The sequence below is a fragment of the Dromiciops gliroides genome, chromosome 4, assembly GCF_019393635.1.
Source record: "Dromiciops gliroides isolate mDroGli1 chromosome 4, mDroGli1.pri, whole genome shotgun sequence".
Lineage (NCBI taxonomy): Eukaryota > Metazoa > Chordata > Mammalia > Microbiotheria > Microbiotheriidae > Dromiciops > Dromiciops gliroides.
Genome location: NC_057864.1, coordinates 189,104,237 through 189,130,911, shown reverse-complemented (window position 1 = coordinate 189,130,911; position 26,675 = coordinate 189,104,237). Strand labels below are relative to the sequence as shown.

Sequence of the window (26,675 nt, the reverse complement as noted above, 5' to 3'; positions counted from 1 at the left end):
GGGGTGGGGAGGGGGGTTAAATCCTTGCCCAGTACCTAGAAGCAACTAGTCTAGATAAAGGCCAAATTAAACGGTGCCACTAGGGGAAAAAATTTCCGGCCTCTAGGGCCCTTTTGGCCTCACCTCCAAGAACCTGTTATTTCTGTTGGAGAAACGCCCAGCCAGGGAGCTCCAAGGATCAAGGAGACAGACCGGGACCCCCATTGCATATCATCTTGCAGCCTCCTGAAAGGTGAGAGTGGCGGTCTGCGGATTTTTCCCTTCAGCCAGATGAGGGACTGGATCTCGTTTTCTTAGCTATTCCGCCTCTCTCCAACACCACCCCAGAACTGGACGCATAGGAGTACTCCCTAAAAGCAAGTCCTTCCGACCTACTCAACTCCTACCCAGAGTTCTGAGTTTTGGGGGAGTTGCAAAGAAGCAATTGAATATGTGCCCCCTTTCTTGAAGGGGTGAAGCAGCTATGTTCATTTCTCTGAATTGGAGCAAGAGATGGAAATGGACAGGCTTGCAGTTGATTGGTGTGTTGGTGGTGGGGGCTTAAGGGGCGGGTCCACTAGTGACTGGCCCTAGAAACCTGAAGAGAGGGCTCCCCTGCGAGGGGGAGGCTGGGGCCCAGGTCCCCGGAAACCCCTGTCGCTTTAGGACCCAGAAGGGCCCGTCCCCCAGCGGCCGCTAAGAGAAGGGCACCGGCTCAGTTCTCAGGCAGCAGCGGCTGTGGCAGAGGGAGAGAAAGACAGAGGAAAAGGGGAGTTGGGGGGAGGGAAGCAGGCAGGCAGGCAGGCAGGCCGGAACAGAGCGGGAGCGGAGCCTGGACCGATCTGGGGCCGTGCGAGAGAACGGTGACAGCAGCATAAGAATCTCGAAGAGCTCCGGGACAGGACCATGGCTCCCGGGGTCCCCCGGCCCCCAGAGAGCCGAATCTGCCATCCCGGGTGGGGGATGGACTGACTGCCTGCTTGCCTATCTCTCGCTGACACCGCCGCCTACAATGTGAACCGGATTCCGCCCGCCGCTTGTTCGGGGGGAGGGGAGGGGAGGGAGGGGGCTCCGACTGTGGTCGGCCGCTTGTTTTTGGGGGGGTCAGACTCGAGGGAGCCTCTTGGAGGGGCTTTTTTCGGGAGGGGATCCGGACGGTAGCCGGTCCCTTGTTCGGAGGAGGGGCAGAGAAAGGGGGGATGCGAACCCGGCTCCCCCCATCATGATGAAGACGGAGCCGCGCGGCCCCGGGGGCCCCCTTCGGAGCGCTTCCCCTCACCGCAGCGCCTATGAGGCTGGTATCCAGGCCCTGAAAGCCCCGTCGGACAACCCGGGGGCAGACGAGGCCCCGAAGGTTCCCCATCACAAGAAATATGGCTCCAACGTCCACCGGATCAAGAGCATGTTCCTCCAGATGGGGACTGCTGGGCCTCCCGGCGGCTGGGGAGAGGGGAGCGGCGGCGCGGGGGGAGCCGGGCCCCCAGAGCCCCCTCCCCGGGTGTCGGAGCGCTCGGTGCGCCTCTCCCTGCCCCGGGCTAGCAGCCTCAATGAGAACGTGGACCACAGCGCACTGCTGAAGCTGGGCACCAGTGTATCGGAGCGGGTGAGCCGCTTCGACTCCAAACCGGCGCAGCCGCCCCAGCCGGCGCAGCCGCCCCAGCCGCTGTCCAGGCTGCAGGAGACAAGGAAGTTGTTCGAGCGCAGTCCCGCCGGGGCGGCGGCCGGGCCGGGCGGCGACAAGGAGGCCGCCACCCGGCGGCTCCTGAGACAGGAGCGGGCCAGCCTGCAAGACCGGAAGCTGGACGTGGTGGTGCGCTTCAACGGCAGCACCGAGGCGCTGGACAAGCTGGACACCGACGCCGTGTCCCCGACCGTCAGCCAGCTGAGCGCGGTCTTCGAGAAGGCGGACTTAAGGTCTGGCCTCCACCGGGGGCCCGGGGCGCCGCCGCTCAACTCCAAGCTGGTCAGCAAGAGGTCTCGGGCTTTCCTGCCCACGCCTCCCGCCCCGTCGGGTGATGGGCCCACAGAGAAGGAGCGGGGCCCTGGAGGAGGGCAGCCCCAGCAGCCACCGCATCGCTCGGCACCGGTCCGCCCGCCCCCCAAACCCCGAGAGGTGCGCAAGATTAAGCCGGTGGAAGTGGAAGAGAGTGGGGAATCGGAGGCCGAGGCAGCAGCTGGAGAGGTGATCCAGGCTGAGGTGACCGTCCACGCGGCCCTAGAGAACGGTGCCGTGGCAGCGGCGGTCCCCGCCGGACCCCCAGAGGAGCAGAGAGCTCAAGCAGCCCCGGAGGATGAAGGGGACGGAGAGAGGGGAGTAGGGGTCTCGGGGGGCAGCCGGGCGCCTGACGTGGCCCCGGAGGAAGGGGATGAATCCAAGAGGGAAGACTTCTCCGAAGCGGACTTAGTGGACGTGAGCGCCTATAGTGGGCTTGGGGAGGACTCTGGGGGTAGCGGGCTGGAGGAGGAGGAGGAAGAGGACGACGAAGAGGAGGAAGATGGGGAACCCCCCTATGAGCCAGAATCGGGGTGTGTCGAGATTCCAGGGCTCTCCGAGGAGGAGGAGCCGGTCCCTAGCCGGAAGATCCATTTCAGCACTGCACCCATCCAAGTAAGTGAGGTCCCTTGGCGCCCACTCCCCCCCAACCCCCTGCCATGTGCGTTCTGCCCGCCTCCGCCCTGCCAGCTGAGGTTGGCACGTTGAGTCAGCTCCCTCATTGGTGGGAACCCTGCCTCCCTCCCAGCTATTCCCTGCAGCCCTGACCCAGAAGTGATTATATTTGGGAGTGGGTATCGCTTAGTTAGAACTATTTATATGGGATAAAATAAAGCTCATCAGAGTCTCCCTCAAGAAGCTGTGCCCTGTGTCGGAGTAAGGGCAGGCATTGCACCAGTCCCCCTCCCCATGCCCTACATCTCCGGCGAGGGTGGCCGTCAGGGTATCTACAGTTAGCCATCCTTCAGGTCCCCTTTGGCGTGCTGGCCTACTCTTCCCTCCGCCCCCCGCCCCCTTCCAACTGTGTGTCAGAGGGAGAAGGTGGAGAGGGAGGAAGAGGAGGTGACTCTCCCTTTCCTGCTCACCCACACAGCTGCCTGGGGCAGGCAGTCTATGCCCTGCCCTTGATAATGCCAGATTATTTTTCCCATTCCCAGAAATCCTTTCATTCAGGAAGCTTGGGGGTAGACAGTTGGATAGTTGGAGGCCGGGGATGGGGAGAAGAGGGTAGCAACCCCAGAGTTCTTTTAGAGAAGACTCCAAACTTAAGGAGAGGACCCACAAAACAGAGGCAGGTGGAACGAACCTGAGAGATCGTTACCCTCCTCCCCCTCCAAAAAACGGCAGGGGGTGGGGTGCAGAAGGAAGCAGTGCTTTCCCCTGTCCTATCTAAATCAGCATTTCTCCCATTTCAACTTTGCAGAAGTGAAAGGGGGAAGTAGCCAAGGGAGAGCTCAGGAGCGGGATCACATGACTCCTAGGGTGCTAGGGAGATGATGGGGTCTAGGGACTTTCTTCCTCTTGGGGCTTTCCTCACACCTCCACCCCCACCTCACTGGAGCTTGTGAAGGACCAGGGTTTCCCCTGGTGGTGTTAGTAAAGATGGATTGGGATCTCCTGGGTGAGCAGCTAGAGGCTTGTCTCAGAAAGGGTGCTGGAGAGGCTGGAAGGGAAGCTTCTTGAATTCCTAGGAGTGAGGCCTCCCTGGGGATATCAAGAAAAAGGGGATTGGGGAAATGGAGACAATCCCAGAAAGGGAGGAGGCCTGATTCATGCTCTGTCTACCTTCTTCCTTATAATCATTTAAAAGAGGAGATTCGCCCAAGGCTTGTCCTGAGGAAGAACCTACCCTGGCCGGAAATTCCAATAACAGAATCTTAGAATGTTAGAGCCAGGAAAAGGGATCTTAGAGATTACTTAGTCCAAACCTTTTATTTTATGGATGATAAAATTGAGGCTATCGGGCTCTTTCAACCCCCCTTCCGTAACAGTGAGATGGAGGTGGAGTGGGGGGAGGGAGTTTGGATGCCTTGAACTGCCTCTCTATTAAGATTCCCCTGATTACCACCTACCCCCCCTCCACCCCATGCTCACTACCATGCCTAATAAATGCTTTTGATTCTTTAGATGAGAATGGAAAGTGTTTTGAGGCTGGTTCTCTTCAGTGTGTGTGTGTGTGTGTGTGTGTACACAGAGCAGGAGAGTAACATGATAAGAATTGAGTCCCAGGTCTGGCCCCAGCATAGACCATTATACCCCCAGTATTTCCATAGCTTCCTTTCCTCCATGTGTATGTCCTGACTTTGAACTCTCTCACTCAGATCTAGCCCTAGAACTAAGACCCCATGATTCTGTGGTTTGGGTAACTCTGGGGCCTGGCCTTCCCTTCCCTATCTCTCCCCTTTCTAGACTGGCATGAGGGGCCAGCATTCCATTCCCCCCCCCCATCTGTTTGTTTATCATTTCCATAACAACTTCATGGCCAGTGACCAGCCCTTCCTTCCCTAGGGATTGGGAGAGGCAAAATTTTCCTTTCCCAGTCCCTGAATTCTCCTCTTCCAGCCACTCAAATGGCAAAGGGTTGAAAGTAGGTGACTGGACCCCTCATTTACAACCTGAACCTGTGTTATATCTCTGACTCGTGGGAGCAGAGGGCCCAGCCTCTGATAGCCCTTTCAACCAGCCAATCTCCCCCAACCAGATAAAGCCATAGAATCACCAAATGTCACAACAGGGATTGCTGTAGTCCCGTTTCTTTCTTTCACAGAGGAGGAAATAGGATCAGTAGGAGGGAAATGACTTGCCCAAGGTCACACATTTAATGGCAGCGACAAGCTCAGAACCCAGATCTTTTGACTGCTCTTCCATTATATCATACTGTCCTTTTCTCAGAATGTAGATGAAACCTTGGTAGGGATTGGGGAGAAGAGCAGGTAAGAGATGAGGAGTCCTCTGACCCACTGAGGCAGGTGACCCACCTTGGGGCAGGCAGGTGAGGTTATCAGGAATTGTTTGACCTGGCTTCTCTAGGTCTTGATTCAGGATATTTTGACACCCAGAAAATGTTTGGCAAGAGCCTCTTGACACACATGAGTTTGAGATGTTAATAAACTTTTAACCTTGACCTTTAGAAAATATGACTCTATAACTGAGGTCTTAGGTTGAAGACCTGTATCAATGTGAGCTGTAAACATTAGTTCTAGGACTTGTGACCTTTGGAGGAATTTCTTGCTCTCCCACCTGAAAAGGTGGTGTGGAAGAGTCTTGTCCCCCATCCCATTTCCCAGGGACATTGATAACCCTTTGACACCCGGGACCCTGAAGCTATAAGGCCCATAAACTGATCCCTCTGAAGGAGGGTGGGGGTGGGATCAGTCAACAAGCATTTCCCTGGCTTGGATGACTGTGTACATTGTACCAGACCCCTCTGGGGCCTAGAGAGAAACATAAGACTTCTACTCATCTCATTGGGAAGATAAGACACACACACCCCATGGGAAGATAGCTAACTTGACAAGGCAGCTGTATGATAAGTGCTTGCCAGAGTGTGAGGTGCAGACAATGAGTGGTGTAGGATTCAGAGGAGGGAGAGATCCCTGTGGGCTTAGGTGAGCTGAGAAGGCTTCAGGAAGATAGTGAATTTGGAGCAGGGACTTCCAAGTTTGGTTAGGATTTTGATAGGAAAGAGAGGAGAAGGAAGGACCTGGCCTGGGCAGTTTGGATGTGAGCCAAGGCTGAATTCCAGAGGCAGTGTGGTATAATGACTAACTCAAGAGTCTCCAACACCGGAGTTCAAATCCTGCTTCTTACTCTCATTAGTTTGTGTGACCCTGGCCAAATCACCCTGAACTTTCATTCCCCCGTCTGTAAAATGGGCCTAATGATAGTACGTACCTCACAGGGTTGTTGTAAGGACCAAATAGGATAAAAAGCACTTTTAAAAACCTCGATGGCACTATATAAATGTGAGTTATTATTTTAATTTTTTGATGTGATTTATTATTGTTATGGGGGGGAGGGGAACAAGACAGTGAGTAGACCCAGTTGGTGACAGGGAACAGTTCCTGTAGGGAGTATTGAGAAGTGAGAAGATAAGAATGGAAAGATATGCACAGGTCAGTTTAAAGCTTCCCCACCCAAAACTGGTCCCTGGAGGTTAATCTGCCAGAAATAACCTGGGTTCTAGTTCCAGCTTTGTAGCTAGTTCCCCAAGTTCCTTCCCCTCTTTGTACCTCAGTTTCCTATTCTGTAAAATGAAACAGTTGGACTAGATGGGCCAGCTCTAAGATTCTTTGTTCTGAAGGTGCCTGCCAGCGCTACCATTTTGTGACTCTTTGTCCCCATCCCCCAACTCACAGTTGGATGGAAGACTGGGACCAGAACAGAGCAGAGCAGAAGGCTCAGGTTTGTCTACACTGTCCTCATTCCATTGGGCAGAGAAATAAGATTGCCCTGGTCCTGGCATTAAAGCGAAGGTGGGGTGCTTTCTGTGGGGCATGGGGAGAAGTTAGAGAAACTAGTGCTCCCCTCCCACCAGCCCAGGCTGTCAGATGGCATCAGTCCCCCCCCACCCCTCGCCCCCGCTTGGCACCGAATGGTGCCAACCTGTCGTTAGAAGCATTGAAGCATGAAAATGCCACCATGCCCAAAATGATCCTCATTAATCTGCCACTGTGGACACCCACACATACACCACACCTCAGGCCCAGAGATAGGCACCTTTCCACAGAATGGGCACTGCATGGGGCTGGCATTTGCAGTGCTGAGAAGTGGGGCCTTAAGGCTGCTGCCCCTGTTCTGCATCTGTTATATCTTCTGGGAGCAGAGAGGATGCCCTTTGGAGAGGGAAGCTGGTCCTGTTTTGAGCTCCTAAGATCCCTCAAAGCTACCCTTAAATAAGGACAGTGGCCCTGGCCCCAGTGCCTTCAATCAGGCCTTCTTTACAGAGCCTCAGGTGGCATGATCCATTGGGCAGACTGGAATATTTTATAGTGCCCTAGTGAGATTAAAATTCAGGCTCCACTCCCTAGTCATGCCCGTGGGCACTGCTGGTGAAGCAATATCTGGTTATAGGCATGTAGGGAGATGGGGTGGGGGGTGGGGAGGATATTAAATGTTCTTTTTCTCTCCTAGTGGAAGAGATTCCTGTGGGAGGTGCCAAAAGAAAATGTGTGTTCTGTTAGGGTTTTTGGGGGGAGGTGGGGGGGTGAATGTTTTGCTTTTGTTATTTCAGTCTCAAATGAGGACAGTCTCAATTCAGTGACCTGATATGTGGGCACTGGAGGGTGCAACGGGAGAAAGCGTGGGCAACTATGGTCACGTTAAGAAAAGCCCTTCTCTCTAAAGGAGAAGGTGGGGGGGGAAGGAGAAAAGCCTGGAATTTTCCCCCTTTGCCTCCTCTACTCCCAATGTCTTCTCCCCATCCCCCAGAAATCAGGTTACAGGCAGACACAGGATTCGTCTGTGTCCTCTCTGGCTTCTGTCTCCTGTTGTGTCTCCTTTTCTTTATCCATTTCTTTCCTGCTCTTTTCTCCCTCCCCTCCCCCCCCCCCTGTCTCACACCCAATCCCCTCCTCTTTCTCCCCATCTGGCTCCCTCCATACTCATCTCTATTTTCTTCTTGTGTTTTCCCGTCCTTTTCCCCCTCCCTTTCTTTCCCTTGCCCTTTTATTTCTTCTTCATTTTCCATCTCATATGAGTTTCTCTCCCACCTCTGTCTCTGGGTTTGTCTCTGTTACAAGCTTTCTGGGTCTGGTTGGTTTTCAATCTCTGGCTTAGTTTTTCATTGCTCATTACAGCTAGAGACCATGTAGTTAACCTTCATCACTTGACAGAGTGAGAAATGAGGTCTAGAGAGGCCAAGTGATTTGCCCAAGTCGGCACGGCGAGGAGATGTTATGGCCTGAGGAGGAGGAAGAGGAGGAGAAGGAAGAGGAGGAGGAGGAGGGAGCAGCTCCCTGGCTCAGTCTCAGTCACCGCCCCATCTTGCCCCAGGCCCAGTTTTTATCCCCCTCTAGCCCCATCCATCCTTCCCTGGCCCCCCTCCAACCTTCCTCTTTCCTATGCTCAGGTGTTCAGCACGTACTCCAATGAGGACTACGATCGTCGCAATGAGGATGTGGATCCCATGGCAGCTTCGGCTGAATATGAGCTGGAGAAGCGGGTGGAGAGGCTGGAACTGTTCCCGGTGGAGCTGGACAAGGGTGAGGTGGGAGCTCGGGGGGTGCTCTTCTCCCACCCAGGCTCTGAGCCTTTCTCTTCTCCAGCCCTAGTTTGCTGATTTGCTTGATCGAGGATCGAGGCCCTCGCGCTCACTCACCCATGATCCTCCTCTCTCATTCCTGTGTTTCCCCCCACCACAGTCTTACCCCATATGTTCCATGACTCAGGGCTGATATAGAACAAGGTCACAAGAAGCAGCATCCCTCTTGCCTCTTAGGGTGTGGTGGCACATCCCTCCTATCTCCATTGTAATGCTTTGTTGGAGGTCTGCTTTTCTGTGGTCCCCTAAACCCATTCCCCTTCTTGTCCCTCTCCCTCTCCCCTCCTCCCTATCAAAACCTTCTCTTTGGCAACAGTCACTTAGAAAGGATTCTATAAAACAGTTCTTCAGTTTTCTCCTAAACACAGTACCTGCCCATTGCTGAGCCCTAGTAAAAGGTAAGGAAGGGAGGGAGGGAAGGAAGGAAGGAAGGAAGGAAGGAAGGAAGGAAGGAAGGAAGGAAGGAAGGAAGGAAGGAAGGAAGGAAGGAAGGAAGGAAGGAGAAAAAAGGGAAGAAAGAAGGGAAGAAAAGGGGAAGAAAGAATAGATGAAAGGAGGAAAAAAGAAAGGAAGGAAGAAAAAGACATGAAAGAAGAAAGGAAAGAAGGAAGAAAAAAGAGAAGGAAAGAGGAAAGGAAGGGAAAGAGGGAGTGAGGGAGAGAGGGAAGGGAGGCAGGGAAGAAGGAAGGAAGCAAGGAGGAAACAAGGAAAAAGGAAGGGAAGGAGGTTCACATATCAATGTGTTAAAGACAGATAGAAGCTTACCCTCATTAAGACTTACCCTAAGCCCCCTCCCAAGGGTATTTGCATTTTAACCTGATAGAATCTCTGAGCCCAAAAGGATGAACCGGGAATTTCGGGCTTTGGCTTTCTGCACGTCTGCATGTGGAAGCTCTCTCCCGTTGCTCCAGTCCCACCTTGCGGGTGGCCATCTCATCTCAGCACTACCTCAGCTCCCTGGCGCATAGTTTTGCTTATTCCCTACCTAATCCCATAACAACCACACTGTAACCAGCTTCTAGCCCAATAACACACCTTGGCTTGGCCCTTATTGTTGCTCTATCTACATTTCAATAGAATCTAAACGGAAAGGGGAAAGGCTGGGAAGGTTTAATTTGTCTTTATATCTTCCCTGTTTAACTCAATGCCTTGCACATGGCAGGCACTAAATAACCGTTTGTTAGATTGTTCAATTGAATAACAGCCGATTCACCATCACTTAGCTGCAGGACCCATACCAGTCTCCATCATAACCATTCACAGATGAATGCTGTCATCAGCCCTTCCATACCACATCTTGCCTCCATCAGAGCATCGCCCCAACCCAAATCATCAGCCTCATCAGATCCCAAACAGTCACCATCATCTAGTCCTCTTTATAGCCAAAGTATTGCCATCGACCTTCCCTCAGAACCATGCACCATTTGTTCTGGAGCCTCATTACAGCTAAACACACCTAATTGTCCCTCTGTTGGAAATGGCTTTTCCATAAAGCCCTTGTGGCCCGCTGGACTTGATGTCAGGAATACTTGAGATCAAATCCTGCCTCAGACACTTGCTGGCTGGGCAAGTCACTTCCCCTCTGTCTGTCTCAGTTTCCTCAACTGTAAAATGGGTGTGAATAATAGCATCCGTATCACTGGGCTGCATACATACGGTTTGCAAACCCCGAGAAGGTTCCAGAGGACAGGGAGCGATCAGGAGCATGGGTGGTATTCCTTGGCATCGAAGGGGTTTCACAAGGACAAAAGCATCCCATTCTATGAAGGCTGTGGGAGCATTAGGATTAAGATGAAAATGGTTGCTTTCAGGGGTGAGGCCGAACCCCAGGGAATGGGAGGAGGTTTGATTAGCACTTACCGGAGGGATGGTTAGATTGGAGCCCTTCCCCATCACACACCCCAAAGCAGCTAGCTCCCTTGTTCATATATACTCCCTACCAACCCTGTCTTATACCCCAGCCTCCCTTATACTTTGTCCCCAGCCTAGTGCTACCCTCCCAGGTCCGTCTCCTGACCCCCTCCCCTAGCCTACCCATTGTTTGCTGGGTATATTTTGAGCGGATGTCCCCCTCCTCAGGCATCTCTGATCCTCCTTCTTACTCCCCCATTCTGACCTACAGAGTGGCACTGAGCTTTCCCTTCCATCTGCCCCTTTGCAGACTCAGAAGGCCTGGGCATCAGTATCATTGGCATGGGTGCTGGGGCTGACATGGGCCTGGAGAAGCTCGGCATCTTTGTCAAGACAGTGACGGAGGGGGGCGCTGCACATCGTGATGGAAGGTAACTGTCCCCTTCCCATCCCAGGTGGGCACTGCCCTGGGGTGCTCTCGTGGGATCGGCACCAACCCTGTCTTCCTCCAGAGCGGGTCCTGAGGGCTGATGTGCTACTTCCCTGGTCTCCTTTGTGGGTAGGGTAGAAACCAGGTTTGGAGGTAGAAGGTTCTGTGTTATTCCCATGAATTGTACTCGGGAATCATTCAGTTGTGTTGTAACCTCAACGGGGGTTAACAGAGGTTACTTAATCCAGTTCCCTGATTTTGTAGATAAGGAACAGGAGGCCAAGGAAGGGAAGGGCTAAGAGTCAGATTTGAACTCAAATCCTCTAACTTTAGAATTAATACTCTTTCTACTATGCCAAAGAAATGATTTAACAGGGTGCTCAAACCCATAGCCTTGAGATTAAGAAGTTTATTGCCTGGGCAACTAGGTGTCACAGTGGATAAAGCACCAGCCCTGAATTCAGGAGGATCTGAGTTCAAATGTGACCTCAGACACTTGACACTTACTAGCCATGTGACCCTGGGCAACTCACTTAACCCTCATTGCCCCCCCCCCACCAAAAAAAAGTTTATGCCTGGGGCGGCTAGGTGGCACAGTAGATAAAGCACCGGCCTTGGATTCAGGAGTACCTGAGTTCAAATCTGGCCTCAGACACTTGACTTACTAGCTGTGTGACCCTGGGCAAGTCACTTAACCCCCATTGCCCAGAAAAAAAAAAAAGTTTATGCCCTTCTAGTAAGGTTATTGGGAAGACTAGAACAGTGGTGGGAAAAAAGCAGGCCAGGAAAGGAGGGCTGGTGCATTGGGTGGTTGTGTGTCCTCTCCTGAGGTTGATGAGTTGTGGCACTGATGGGGAGCTGAGTTTTAGGGGGATGTGTGCAAGAGCCTACAAGACTGGATTGAGGAGATGTGATTTCCATGAGCAATAGATGCCCGTGAATTGTTAAATGTAGTGGGTTGTATGGGCTTGTGGTGTGTACCACTAGAGCTGTGTGTGTGAGTGTGTGAATGCAGGCATCTTGTTTGCTATCTCTGTGCCATCTGAAATGTATCTCCATAATTGTGCAGCAGTCTTTCAGAGGAGCTGAGCACATATGCAACTGGGTGTTGGAATGTGTTAAGTGAATTGCTCTTGGGTGTACAGTCTATTCTTGCTGTGAGTGAGTGTAAATAGCAATTGTTTCTGTTCTGGACAGAAACTCTGAAGGTCTTCCCCTCTCAGACTGATTGTTTTGTGAAGGCAACTGAAGCCATCTTTTGCCTCAGTTCTGACCTAGTCTTTAATTGCTGAATGGGCATCGCCTCAGACAAATTGAGACCTGGAAAAGGCTTTAGCTTAAAAAGGCTGAGGTCTCCTGCTGCATCTGGTCATCCTGATCTATATATTGCCATTGGACCCAGATGGCTGTGGAGGACAGAATGAGGCTTGATGACTTTGCACAGCCTTTTCTCATATAAACTCCAATTCAGTGCAAGTCCAGACATCATATTCCTGATGTCACTGGTCCTCTTCAAGAATGAAGGACCACCACCACCACCACCACCACTAATCTATACTTGCTATAGTGGGTGACAGCAACATCCCTAAATTTCCCACAAGCAGACTGATGTTGTAGAAACTCACAGAGATCTGTTGTGGCATTTTATATGTGTGAACAGACTGTTATAAGAATTGTATTTCTTTGTCCAGGTTGGTTTGGGGTGGCTTCTGAGCTTTGTCAAGGTGTGAGTTTCTTCTCCTAATGTGAGTCCCCAGAGTCGATATGGTAATGGCCACAGTCATACTCATCCCTTACCTTTCCATTCAGCTTTAAAGACTTTTCCAAGCCCTTTCGGGCCGATCCCAGCTGTGGCTGGTTGAGTGGGTGTGTGTAAAGATGCCAATTTCTGGTTCTCTGGTTCCCTGTGTCTGCCCAGACACATCTCTGGGCATTTGTGCGCATGTGCACTGGTGGGAGGAACCTGTTTACAATGGAGTAGTTTCCTCTGTTTCCCGTATAGGGTCCTGTGGGAACATCACTGGCGTTCCAGGGAAGATGGGGAATGTGGGGGAGGACTCTTTCCCCTCTCCACTCCTACTTCCTCTTCAGTGGATCAAATCTGGGTCATTCACAGTCTCTGTCACCCTCTTGTGGGGAGAACAGGGGAGAAACAACTGGAGCTATAGGAAGGAAACAAACATTTATTAAGTGCCTACTATGAGCTGGGCACTGTGCTAAGTGCTGGTTGTGAATCATCATATGTGTGTGCAAGGATGTCGTGTACTTGTTCTGTGAATGTAGGCTTATATTTTGGTAAGGAGAGATACTGGCATGTATTTTCATGCATATGCATGTTATATGAGTGTGTGTGTATGACATGTCATTCTTTTAAAGCTAGAAAGGACGGGGCAGCTAGGTGGCACAGTGGATAGACCACCAGCCCTGGAGTCAGGAGTACCTGAGTTCAAATCCTGCCTCAGACACTTAACACTTATAGCTGTGTGACCCTGGGCAAGTCACTTAACCCCAATTGCCTAACTAAAATTAAAAAAAAAAAAGCTAGAAAGGACCCTATGGGCCACTTAACCCACCACCCTCATTTTGCAGATCAGGAAACCAATGCCCAGAGAGATCAATCATTCAATCAGCAACTAAACAATTATTCAATGGATGAAATGCCTTGCCCAGTGTGATGCAGATCCCAGAGGTGGGATTTGAACTCAGATCCTCAGGAACACTAAATACTGTACTCCTTCCACTACAACATTTAGGATGCACCCTTCCTCCTGTACATGGATACAGATGAAGTCTTGTGGTTTCTTTGTGCTGTATGTGTGCTAAGTGGGAGTGTGATTTAAGCATAATAGCTAGCACTTGTATATCCTTTTAAGGTTTGTGAAGCACTTTACAAATATTGTCTCACTTGATCCTTACAATAGCTCTGGGAAGTGGGGGCTATTGTTATCCCCATTTGATAGAAGAGGACAGAAAGAGATTAAGTGACTTTCTAGGGTCACACACTGAATGTCTAAGGTGATTTTTTATCTCAGGTCTCCTTGACTCTAGCTTTTCCCTCTCCTCTGGTTCTGATTCATTCCTTCCTCACACCAGGTCCCACTGAGTTGGTAGGAAGGTGCTGGAACTCCTTGGAGGAGGAGGCATGCAGTGGCTCTACCCATTGTGCCGCAACATACTTACTATCTCCATTGCCATGATCAGCATTTCCATATGACTCTGTCTATTTGAATGTGTCTCTATGTCTATGTGTGTGTTTGTGTCTAGGAAATCATACGTCTTTGTACACCTGTGGATCTTTAGCAAGGAAAGTGTGTCTGTACATGAATGCGCATGTCTGGCTAGGAAAATATGCCTTTGTGTATCTGTGTCTGTCTGCCTTGGAAAAGTGTGTGAGTGTGAGTGTGTGTGTGTGTGTGTGTGTGTGTACACGCGCGCGCGCGCGTGTGACAGAGAGAGAGAGAGAGAGAGAGAGAGAGAGAGAGAGAGAGAGAGAGAGAATGCCAAGGTTGATAAGATTGAACCAGCAGCTAAGGCTAGAGATTCCTGCACAGCTCTGCAGATGTTCAGAGGGGTTGATCGAGGGGGACTTGCTGAAGTAGAGGGAGCTGCTTCTGGGCAGCTCAGGTGTCTTCTCCAAGCTCTTCCCCCTCTCCTGTAGAAGTGGAGAACTACAGCTGAGCTAGTGGAATCTGTCCTAGGTGGTGATGGACCCAGTCCTCTTGAGCCGGGGATTGGGTGCCTGCTGGCTCCTCTTACATACTCAATCTTCTTCTCTCCCTAGGATCCAAGTGAATGACCTCCTGGTAGAAGTGGATGGGACCAGCTTGGTAGGCGTGACTCAGAGCTTTGCAGCTTCTGTGCTTAGGAACACCAAGGGCCGAGTGCGGTGAGAAACTCCGGGTTCTGGGAGAAGGGTGGGTGTTGGAACCCCAGACTTCTTAGCAATCAACCAACCAAACTATGCCCACCTCCAATAGATTTGTTCCCACCCAGATAAGATTATGGTTTTACCTTGGGATTTAAGCCATAGAATGGACAATTGTTGAGCTGTTTTTCAGTCCTGTCTGACTCTTCATGACCCCATTTTGGGGTTTTCTTGACAGAGATATAGAATGATTTGCCATTTTCTTCTCCATGCCCATTTTACAGATGAGGAGACTGAGGCAAACAGGTTAAGTGACTTGCCTGGGGTCACATAGCTAATGTCTGAGACTGGATTTGAACCCAGGTCTTCCTGACTCCAGACCAGGCACTCTATTCACTGCATGGCAGAATCTTCCCCAACTCTACTACCCAGAGCTTCCTCATCTGGCTCTGGGGATTAAGATGGGAAGGATACAGCTTCAGAATTCTTGGGGGAAAATACTCTAAATCCGTTATTTTTAACCTAAGGTCTACAAACTTCTTTTAAAAAGATTTATTTTTTATTTTTTAGTGAGGCAATTGGGGTTAAGTGACTTGCCCAGGGTCACACAGCTAGTAAGTGTTAAGTGTCTGAGGCCGAATTTGAACTCAGGTCCTCCTGACTCCAGGGCCCGTGCTCTATCCACTGCCCCTAAAAAGATTTTGATAACTATATTTCAGTATAATTGATTTCCTTTGCAGTTTTTCTTTTATGTACTTAAAAACATTATTCTGAGAAAGGGTCCATGACACAAAAAAGTTGAGAACCCTTGCTCTAAAGGGTACAATCCCCTCCCAGATCTCTTCTGAACTTTTTTTTAAACCAGCTTTTCCTTCATTTGTCTCAAATCTTCCCAAATGCCATCTCCACTAGTCTGATTCTCAAGCCCTCTGTGTAGACCTCGTCCTCCAAGTAGTCTTCTTAGTTCAAACCATTCCTTGTTCCCTCCCTTTCAACTCAGTGGGACATTGATTGAGGGTGAAGGAGGAATGAATCAGAACTGGGTGCCAGGGACTACAGAGTGGCCCATAACTCCCCCATCTCCACTTTCTTCCCTCCCACCTCCTTTTTCCACTTCTTACCCTTATCTCCACTGCTGCCATTACTTCTCCCTATCCTGACCCTGGGGAGAAGGGAACTACTCTCCTGGGAAGGGGTGGTGGTCAGGACATGAGCAATAGAGAAACAGGAAATGTATTGTGTGTATGTCTGTGCGTGTGCGTGTTCGTGTGTGTGTGTGTGTGTGTGTGTGTGTATCTGTATCTGTATGTGGCCGATGTTTGTGGTGGGGGGAGGAGGCATGATTCAGAAGAGACTAGGCCTCCTGCCATTTCCTTTTCATCCTAATCTCCCTTCTTCATCTCCCCTCCCCTTCCTGAAGTTCAGTGGGCAGGAGGATACCCAAAACACTCTTCTCATTTCCCTCAGTCCTGCTGGCATGACCATCTCTTCCCTTCTAACGCCTTACTTCCACACCCAAAGGATTTGATTCCATTCCTACAAATATTTTCATTTGTTCATTCACCAACCATTTATTTAAATCACCCAATACATTGGGAACACTTCTGTCAGGTGCTAGGAAAGTAGTGCATTTTGGGGGGGGGTTGGGGGGGGTTGCAGGGCAATGAGGGTTAAGTGACTTGCTCAGGGTCACACAGCTAGAAAGTGTCAAGTGTCTGAATCCAGGGCCAGTGATTTATCCACTGTGCCACCTAGCTGTCCCCATGTTGTGTTGTTTTTTAAAAAGCTCATTAAAACATGTTTCCTGTCCTTATGTCATTTATAATATAGAAGAGGGAATAGAATGTACCACAATAGGAATTAAAAGAGTGAGACTGGCTTGTGGAAGGCCAGGAATGCCAAGCTAAGGAGTCTGAATTTTATTTAGTCAATAAACATTTAAGTGAATACTATATTGCAGATACTGTGCTAAGTGCACATAAAAAAAGGCAAAAGACAGTGTCTGTAGGTGGAGTGAGGGATGGGATGGGGGTGGCCCACATGAAAGGATTCTGAGCCTGGGAATAATCAAATTGGCTCTATACATAGGTAAGACTAATGGGGGGATGGGGGCAGCTAGGTGGCTCAGTGGATAAAGCACCAGCCCTGGATTCAGGAGGACCTGAATTCAAATCCGACCTCAGACACTTCACACTTACTGTGTGACCCTGGGCAAGTCACTTAACCTTCATTGCCCTGCCAAAAAACCAAAACAACAGCAAATACAAAAACAACAAAAAAGACTAATCAGGCATCATTGTGAAGTAGAAGTGGGAGGAGAGAGTCAAGGAGACCAGTAAGGAAGGTAATGTAGGGATCCAGGTAGGTGAGAGAGTCTTTCCTCAGGTGGTGACATCCAGATGGTTGATGAACACATGTGACATGTGTTGCAGAAGCTGAGTCAACAAGGACTTGACAATTGATTGGCTGTTGAGGGATGATGATGAGATGGAGGAAAGAGGAAAGTGAAAGATGACATCAAAGCTTCTAGCCGGGATAATTGAATAAAAGATGGTTCTGTTGACAGAAATAGGGAATCAGGAGAAAGATGATCATTTCTATATTGAACATGTTGGTTGAGATGTCTAAAAAGCATTTGGAAATTTGCAGTTGGAGCTTGGCAGAGAGATCTTTCATTCATCCAAACAAATGTACAGCTATCCCTCCCAGTCCCTCAGACTCTCCATACAACACCCTCCATCTCCCAGCCCTTGGTATTTTCTCTGGCTGTCCCCCATGGTGGGAGTACTCTTCCTTCTCATTGCCACCCTTTGGTTTCCCTGGCTTCCTTTAAGTCCCATTAAAATCCCATCTTCTACAGGGAGAGGTTTTCTCAACCCCTCTTCACTCTAGTCCTTCCCTCTGTTAATTATTTCCTAGTTATCCTGTATGTAGCTTGCCTCTATATGTTGGTTTGTTGTCTCTCCCACTAGATTATAAGCTCCTTGAGGGAATAGACTGTTCTTTGCCCCTTTTTGAGGCTTCAGCACTTAGCACAGTATACATAGCACATACTAAGCACTTAATAAATGTTGATTTAGTGCTTGATTGAGGAGAGGAGGACCTCGGATAGAATGTTGTCGGACAGGGGTGTGCTCAAGCCAGCTCTAAAGCTCAGGAGAGAGGCAGCTAGGTGGCACAATGGATAAAGCACTGGCCCTGGATTCAGGAGGACTTGAGTTCAAATCTGACCTCAGACACTTGACACTTACTAGCTGTGTGACCCTAGGCAAGTCACTTAACCCTCACTGCCCTGCCAAAAAAAAATCTCAGGAGAGCCAATTTAAAAATTTTCAGTGTGAGCATTTATACCTTGGAAATCAGCAAAGCTACAAATAAAGGCTTCATCTATTGTTTTCTTCATTGTCTGGCCTTAAGAAAGTGATGGAGAAAATGTTAATACTGCAAAATAAACTTTGTGTGTCATGCATACATTTGGAGGGAGTAGATGAGAGGTGGGAAAAGCTGATTGTTAAACATTTACCAGCACACTCCTGGTCCCCGGATAAAGACAAGGAGGCAGTACAACTGGAGGAATGTTAGGGAGTTAGGAAAGCCAAGAAAGTATTATTTCTAAGACCAAAAGAGAAAGAAGCAGTGAGTTCATGGAGGACTGAGGAGAAACAATGCTGCTCTTTGACTATTTAACTATGGTAGACAGGGATCCTGCTGCTATCTCCTCTAGCATCTTCTTTTCTTCCTCAGAGGTCAGCTTATAAAGTCAGACTATATATCTGGGCAAAAAAGTAGTTGGGCTCCCCTCTGAGTGAGTGGCCTTGAGAGGCAGACAGAGGCACAGCAAATAGAACAATTATCTGGAGTTGGGAAATCTGAGTTCACATCCAGTCTTAGACATTTACTAGCTGTATGATCCTGAACAAGTCACTTACTTTTTGCCTCAGTTTCCACAACTATACCTTGCAGGGTTATTGTGAAGATCAAATGAGATATTTGTAAAAAGCACAAAGCACAATGCCTGGCATATCTTTGTTGTTGTTCAGTAGTTTTCAGTCGTGTCCAACTCTTTGTGACCCTATTTGGGGTTTTCTTGGCAAAGATACTGGAGTGGTTTGCCATTTTCTCCTCTAGATCATTTTATAGATGAAGGAACTGAGACAAATAGGATCAAGTGACTTGCCCAGGGCATAAAGTAGGCACTATATAAATGCTAGGACAACTAGGTGGCACAGTGGATGGAGTACCAGGCCTGGAGTCAGGAAGACCTGAGTTTAAATCCAGCCCCAGACGCTTACTAGCTGTGTGACCCTGGGCAAGTCACCTAACCCTGTTTGCCTCAGTCTCCTCATCTGTGAAAAATGAGCTGGAGAAGGAAATGGCAAACCACTCCAGGATGTCTGCCAAGAAAACCCCAAATCGGGTCAAGATGAGTCAGACATGACTGAAATGACTGAACAACAGCAACAAAAAGGGATAGAGATTGTAAAGAGAGAAACACAGAGGGGACAAATGATATCCCCAGAACCACATCAACTGCTTTGGACCAATCTATGCATAGGATATCTCTCATATCTGTCTCCTCTACCCTCTTTCCCTAGCAGGCCCCACTCCTTCAAAAGTCCAGCTCTTAACACAGACATTTACAAAGGGGTCTGTTCAGGGGTATGTGGGAACCAGATTTTACAGTCTCCAGAGAGCTGGTTGTTAAATTCCAGTGTGATAATTTACACCTCAGAAATCATTAAATTTTCAGTGTGAGCATTTACATCTTGGAAATCGGCAAACTCTACAAATGTTGATTATTCAGGCTTAAGAAAGTGATGGAGAAAATGTTAATGCAAGCGAAACTTAAAAGTGTTTTGTGTGCACATTTACCAGCTCACCACTGAAACAAAGATATCTATCTCTCTCCTCTTTCCCTCCCTCCAAACGTTACAGATTTCTTATTGGGCGGGAACGTCCGGGAGAGCAGAGTGAGGTAGCCCAACTGATTCAGCAGACGTTGGAGCAGGAGCGGTGGCAACGAGAAATGATGGAGCAGAGATATGCCCAATATGCAGAAGAAGATGAAGAGGTAGTGTGGAGCCCTGATTCCACCTGTCCAGTCCCAGAAGGGGTAGAACTCTTTGCTGCCCATCATTTGGCCTCACATGCCAGTGTGGGGTGCCACCTGGTGGTCATATTGGGTATCACACCCTCATCCCTGTTCACCTTCCTCAGTACTCAATGGTTATATATTCTTGGCACTGTGTATCCTCTAAGAGGGATGTAGTAGGTGCTTAGGAAATGTATATTGAATACAAAAATATATTATACATTCTCCCTGCCCACAGAGGATTATAGTAGAGTGAAGAAACAAGACTTACAGGCTCAAAAATAACGTATATGCAAAGTGCAAAATGGTTTATTATTATTATTGTTGTTGTTGTTGTTGTTATAATAGCTAGCATTTTTATGGCACCTTAAGGTTTTCAAAACATTTAAATATTAACTAGTTATCATGCTAATTCACAATATTTGTTAAACAATAACTGAGAGGAGGAAGAGAACAGAAAAGGCTGCATTGCCCGCCCTTCCAAAGTGACTTCGGTCCACATTGGAGTGAGCCTGGACCACAGCCTTTCAATTCTCTAATGATCATCACTAGCTCAAAGGCTGCTGTGACTTTGGGCAAATCTCCTCCCCTCTTTGGGCCTCAGTTTCCTTCTCTTTTCGGGGAAGGGATTGGATTAGATGTTTTCTTTCCTTTCCATACCACGGGAAGTCCTGATTTCCTTCCCACTGTTCCTCCTTAAGGTTAAGTATGGCTCAGCATCTTTCACAGACACTTTTGGCTCTGTTGCTCATTGATCTGTCCAGTCCTTTCTTGAATCCGCTTACATTTTCTGCCTATATCTCTTAGGGTTTTATATACTTCTTACCTGCTGTGTGTGTTTTATTTGTCTCTCCTTTTTCCCTTTACCCTTAAGGACTATTCCAGATATGTAGTCCCTATTAACCTTTGAAGCATTTTGTAAAGTAAGTGACTTGGACACTGTCCCGCAGGGTGGATTCTAGCCTGACAGAGAGCTTAGGAAATATGCACAAGGCTGAGAGAGAGGGAAGAGCAGCTTCTGGATGGACAGCGCTCTAGCCCCAAAGTCTGGGGATGGGTGGCTGGGTAGGTGGAGTTGAGGTGAGGAAAATAGGGAGGAGTCAGCAGGGGGCTAGAGGGAGGTTGTCACGACAGCCCTGTTTCCCTCCCTTCAGACAGGCGAGTACGCCACAGACGAGGACGAGGAGATGAGCCCCACCTTCCCGGGCAGTGAAATGGCCATAGAGGTGTTTGAGCTGGCGGAGAATGAGGATGCCCTGTCCCCAGTAGAGATGGAGCCTGAGAAGCTGGTGCACAAGTTTAAGGAGGTGGGGGTGGGGGTGGGCTCCCAGGGGTTAAAGAGGGAAGGGGGATGGGGGTGCCCAGCTGCTGGGGTGTCATGCTGGCTGAACTGTGGGCTGAACCAGCTTCTCCACTCCTCCCTACAGCTCCAGATCAAGCACGCTGTCACTGAGGCTGAGATCCAGCAGCTGAAAAGAAAGGTGAGGGTCTCTCCTGGGATACCCTGGCCTTCTTTGGGTCACTTTGGTGGGAGGTTGGTCGGGATTCTGTAACTGTAAGTTCTTTGGCGGGTAGAGGTTGCTTCCTTCTTTATACTTGTATCCCTAGTATTTAACACAATACCTGCCACATAGTAGGTCTTTAATAAATACTTGTGAGGAGCAGCTAGGTGGCACAGTGTATAAAGCACCAGCCCTGGATTCAGGAGGACCTGAGTTCAAATCTGGCCTCAGATGCTTGACACTAGCTGTGTGACCCTGGGCAAGTCACTTAACCCTCATTGCCCTGCCCCCAAAATAAATACATAAACAAACAAGTAAACAAATGAATGGACAGATAGATAGATGAATTGAATGAATGAACGAACGAACAAATAAATGCTTGTGGATGGATAGGATTGACCCTTTCTGAGACTACAAGACTCCCTTCACACACACACACACACACACAAAGAGTCAGGGAGGACTTCATAAAGGAGACAGAACTTACCTATAGCTTGGGCTCAAGTTTTTTTATACTTTCTTTCTTTTTACTCACTCATCAGAGAGGAGGTTTGTTTTACTTGTTCCCTTCTCAAGTCTATACTTTTTTTTTTTTGTGAGGCAGTTGGGTTTAAATGACTTGCCCAGGGTCACACAGCTAGTAAGTGTTAAGTGTCTGAGGCCAGATTTGAACTCAGGTCCTCCTGACTCCAGGGCCAGTGCTTTATCCACTGAGCCACCTAGCTGCCCCTTACCTAGACCTTGAAGGGCAGCAGGTTAGTGGGAGAAAGGATAGCTTTCCATGAGGACTGAATTCATTCAGTAATGACTGCAGCATGGCCCAGTGCCCCTCCTCCACGATATTTAAGTGGCGAGTGGAGAGGCACTCAGGAGGTAGCTGAAAGTGTGTATCTGGATCTCAAGATCTCAGTCTGGTGTGGAAATAGAGATTTGGGAGTCATCCAAACAGAAGCGACAGTTGAAGCCAGGAGATAGCATCATCTCTCTGAGGCAGAGAGTGTGGAGACGGAATAGCAGAGCACCAAGAACTGAGCTCCTGGGGGAGCCCACGATTGTGGGACGGGAAGAGGACAGCCGTCGGCAAAGGAGGCAGGGTGCATGAGGAGGAGACGTTGAAGCAAAATTGTGGGGGAGGGCCAGAGGACCAGGACGTCATAGACTAATTCTGTCTCTCTCAGCCTCAGTCTCCCCATCTATACAGTGGGAGATGGTCTCTCCGATGCTTTCCAGTTCTGAAGCTATTATCTCATGACTGAGACCTCAGAGAAAAGGGCCTTGGATCTGAAATATCCACAGACCTGCCGCCCACATGTTTTTGCCAGTCGGAGTGAGGGCGCTTGCTTTTCTCTCCCCCTGATCCTTCTTTTTCTGGTGTTGTCTCAGCTTCAGGGCCTGGAGCAGGAGAAAGGTCGATGGCGAGCTGAGAAGGCGCAGTTAGAACAAAGTGTGGAGGAGAACAAGGAGCGGATGGAGAAGCTGGAGGGCTACTGGGGGGAGGCGCAGAGCCTGTGCCAGGCCGTGGACGAGCACCTCAGGGAGACTCAGGCCCAGTACCAGGCCCTGGAGCGAAAGTACAGCAAAGCCAAGCGGCTCATTAAGGACTACCAGCAGAAGTATGGACTTGGGCAAGGGTCCGAGCAGGGGAGGGAGGAGGCTCGGGGGCTGGGGTGCAGGGAGGGAGACTGGGATGGCTTCTGGAGGAACCCTAAGAAGCTGAGAGTACAAAGGGGAAATCTGGGGAGTCTTGGATCAGAGCCAAGGGGAGACGACACAGGACAGATGCACAAGCACAAGCTTTGGAGTAAGAGGACCTGGGTTTGAATCCTGTCTCATAGGCTTGCTGCTGCTGCCTTATAATCTCAGTGAAGTCGCCTAACCTCCATGAGCCTCAGTTTCCCCCTTTTTAAGATGAGGGGATTAGACTAAATGGCCTTCAAGATTTCTTCTAGTTCTCCATTGATGATCTAGGCTGCCCAGAGGGAGGGAGGTTGAGGAGTATGGATGGGGTGCTAAGGGGCAGATGGTACTCATTCGAGGTAAGGCACTAGTGATTCCCAGTACTAGTGAAAGGCATTTGGGAGATCCAAGATCCAAGGGAACTGAACACCTCAGATGGAGGGCCTGCAAGAGAGGAAGTGTCTTACATCTCTTTAGCTACTCCTAGCAGAAGTATAAGGGAAAGTGTGGACCTCCACAGGATAAAGCTGCAGGCATAGATGCCTGGGGCAGGGGCTGACCAGAAGAACACAGGTGCACAAGTCCTCAGGGGGTGAATATCCAGAGTATTAAAGGTCTTAGGACCGAGGCTCTCAGAGCTGAGAAAGGGAAAACAGCCCCAGGCAGATGAGAGTTTTCCTTAAAGCTCATCCTCCAAAGAGTAACAAACCCCTGTTGACTCTTACCTCTTAGAAGAGAGGTAGAAAAAGACATCTAGGTGGTACAGTGGACAGATCACCAGCCCTGGAGTCAGGGGAACCTGAGACTAAATTCCCCCTCAGACACTTACTAGCTGTGTGACCTTGGGCAAGTCACTTAACCCCAATTGCTTTAAAAAAAAAAAGAATAGAGGTAGACACTGAGATTCCGGAGTTTTTCTACTTTATCTTGAATCCCAGGAACTTGGTCCCAAACTTCCCATTACTTTTTACACTTCCCCCCTACTTAAAATACATATCCTGAAGAGAAATGGGTCTCCAGAAAGGAGTCTGGGAGAAACCTCTTTGTAGGACAATCCTGGACATAGGGATATGGGGGCTCTTCATAGAACCCCACAACATGAGGAGGTGTGGGACTTTGGGCATTGGAGACAAGAGTTTGCATGCTTGGGTCTCTCTTTGGGGAGATAGGAGAACTTGAACTCCTGGGTCTTATTTCTTCTTTGGGCATGAGAATCCCTGCCAATGCTTGAGCCCAGCACCCAGCCCTGATCTACCCTCCTCCCTTCTTTTTCCAAAGGGAGATCGAGTTCCTGAAGAAGGAAACTGCACAGCGTCGAGTGCTGGAAGAATCGGAGCTTGCTCGAAAGGAGGAGATAGACAAACTCCGGGACAAGGTAGGGTGGCCAAATCTGCTCCTCTCCCTCTCTTTCTCCCTCCCCCATCCAATGATCAGGGATATTACAAAGCTCATGCTGAGTTAATGAGCCTTCTCTCTGCTTTTCAGCATGGTCGGCATAGGGTAATGAGATGGCGCCCTCAGGGATTTGGGATTAAATGACACCATGGTGTGGTGTGGTGGTGGTGTGTGTGTGTGATCATTAGGGTCAGTTTGGGAGGCTGACACTGGAAAACTAGAATACTTGAATTTACTTCCCAAAGGGAGTTTTCTAGGAGACTGAAGGTGGAAATGGAAGTGAGGGATGAGTTTCTTCTTTGCCCACCTAGTTGTCTTCACCCTGGTAGAGCCAAGCTTAGGTATTGCCCAGTCCATGCCCACGCTTTTTGTAGCTTCCCATGCCAGCCAACCTGCTATGGAAGGGATCCAAGAGGCAAATGCTGCAGGTTTCAAGTACTCCTCCTCCCTTCCCCCCTATAAAAAGACAGAGACACGAGTTGGAGGGGTAGGGAGAGACAGAGACAGAGGGACATAGAGACAGAGACCAACAGACAGTTCAAGGAGACAGAGACACGGAGAGACAAAGATGGAGTGCTGGGAAGGGAATCAGAGTATCTGAGAGAGTCCAAAAGGAAGAGCAACAGAGCCCAAGAGGAGAGACCCAGAAATTCACTCCTCCACCCCCCACTCCCACCCCAACGCTAGCAGATACCCACATGAACCTGCTGTGAGTGGGAATGGGGACAGTGTCACCCCTGCCTTTTCTCCCCAGGGAAGTGTGTAGCTTTGGGAAGAAGGGGCTGGGCCTGCTGCCAATCAGCTATTCCCTTGCTCATCGCCCCTTGCCTGGCCTCATCATTTGTCCTTTTTTGTTTTCTTTTCCAGATTTCGGAACTAGAGGGGAACCTACAGACAATGAGGAATTCCAATTCCACTTAACACATACCCAACTCCCAGTCAATATCTAACCACCCACCCTTGGATTTTTCCTTCCTCTTCTCCCCATTCTCCCCTCCCTCCTCTCCCCCCCCCCATCCCAATCCTTACCCTTTCTTTCCCACTCCCCACCTGGGGACAGGTGCCCCAATTCTCTCCTTCCCCTCCCAACCCTGATCCCTCCTTGCTTCAGGGACCAGAGGAACAGCTGGGAAGGCCTCTGGACTTAGGGCTCAACTGGGTTCATCTTCTATTTGTCAAGTCAGAGCCTAAGCAGAAGTGGCTGGGGAGGGTGGCTTCCCTCCCCTGGCCCGCGTCCATCCTGAAAGACAGTTTTGCCACCACCTCCCCAAGACTGAGGGTGCTACCCAGGGTGGAGGGAGACTCCTGATGACTTTGAGGGGTGCTATGGGGTGATCCCTCTTGCTGTCTCTGGGCATGTGTGCGAGGTGGGTTCTGGATGGACAGACGGACCCAACCACCCACCACCCAAACTGTCCAACTCCAAAAGCCACTGCCTCCAAACTGGAATGGGAAGGGAAGTAGCTGGAGACTTCTGGGGAGCGGCCACTGTGCTTCTTGGCCAGCTCTTTCCCCTTTCCACTGCCCCTACCCCAAAGATCTCAACAAAACAAAACAAAACTGAAGGGGCTGCCCTGTTGTCCCCACCAGGGCCCCCAGGACCTCTTGGCTGTAGACTTCATTCCTGACTCATCCTCTCATTCCCCACTCCACTTCACTTTGGGGATCAATTTGCTGTCTCAGTTTCATCCTGCTCCTCCTGCTTCTGGGGTGGGGGGAGCTTCCCGCTCCTGGGACCCAGTGCCCCTCTCCCAACCCTGCCTTCCCTGGGTTCTGGTCCTGGGGCCTAGGTCAGGGTGGATAAGAACAAGGGGATGCGTGGAGGTTGGGTCAGGCCCCGCACTGACTTCTGGTTGGTTTATTTCCCTTTCCTGGTATCCACGGAGGGGAATCGAGAGGGAACAAGGGGAGGGCTCAGGACCCTTGGGTCCCCAACCTCCTATTCCTCCCTTCCCTGGGGGCAAACTCCATTAGGTCAGTCTTCTCCCTGATCCCACCCCCTCCTTGCTGAGTTTTGTGCTCCTTCCTGACCAGCCTCACCCTGCAGGTGCCAAATAGTGTTAGAATTCTTTTGTCCCTTTTAGTTCCTGGGCCTCTGGTGGAGACAGATGGAGAAAGGGGCAGGTGGAAAACTCACTCTTTCTGGCTGTTTAGACTCTGAATGTTAACTCTTCAACTCCTAGTCCTGGGGCAGGGCTCTTTTGAACAGTCTCTCTTCAGGGCACCCCCTCTTTCCCCCAGTGCCTGTTGAGGGTAAAAAACTCAACCTCTCAGTGGCTTAAGCCTTCCTGGCTCCCCGTTTTTTGGTTCAGTGCCACCTTCTCAGTTTCTACATCCTAGCTCATGTCTCTCTCTCCCTCTCTCTCCCCTGTCCCCTATCCCCTCTTCTCCTTGGAGATAGATGGTAGGAGATAGATGCCTACAGATCTACTTTCTAAATAAGACCACCTCTTCCTACATTTCCCCTCCACAGACATACCGTTGGACCAAGGGAGGAGAGACCCTGATGTTCCCTCCCCACTCCCACCCCCTTCAGATTCTATTTCCCGCTTAGTGTTTTTGTTTGTTTGCTTTTTTTCATTTTCTCTCTTTTTTCCACTATCGACCCCTGCAGTCCCAGGCAATGGGT

At 49.8% G+C, this 26,675-nt stretch overlaps 1 protein-coding gene across 2 annotated transcripts; it reads left to right on the top strand.

Moving 5' to 3' along the window:
* The first annotated feature begins 203 nt into the window (after positions 1–203).
* Positions 204–26,675, top strand: PPP1R9B (protein phosphatase 1 regulatory subunit 9B). Of its 2 annotated transcripts, none has more exons than XM_043963178.1 (10): positions 204–2,587; positions 8,043–8,175; positions 10,396–10,516; positions 14,297–14,401; positions 19,316–19,451; positions 20,627–20,761; positions 20,900–20,953; positions 22,358–22,587; positions 23,930–24,026; positions 24,914–26,675. In XM_043963178.1, the coding sequence occupies exons 1-10, from the start codon at positions 1,202–1,204 to the stop codon at positions 24,965–24,967; spliced, it is 2,451 nt and encodes an 816-aa protein (XP_043819113.1). In that variant the 5' UTR covers positions 204–1,201; the 3' UTR covers positions 24,968–26,675. The 2 variants fall into 2 exon arrangements, with proteins under 2 accessions (XP_043819113.1, XP_043819112.1); XM_043963177.1 differs by having other exon boundaries at positions 568–2,587; positions 20,627–20,779.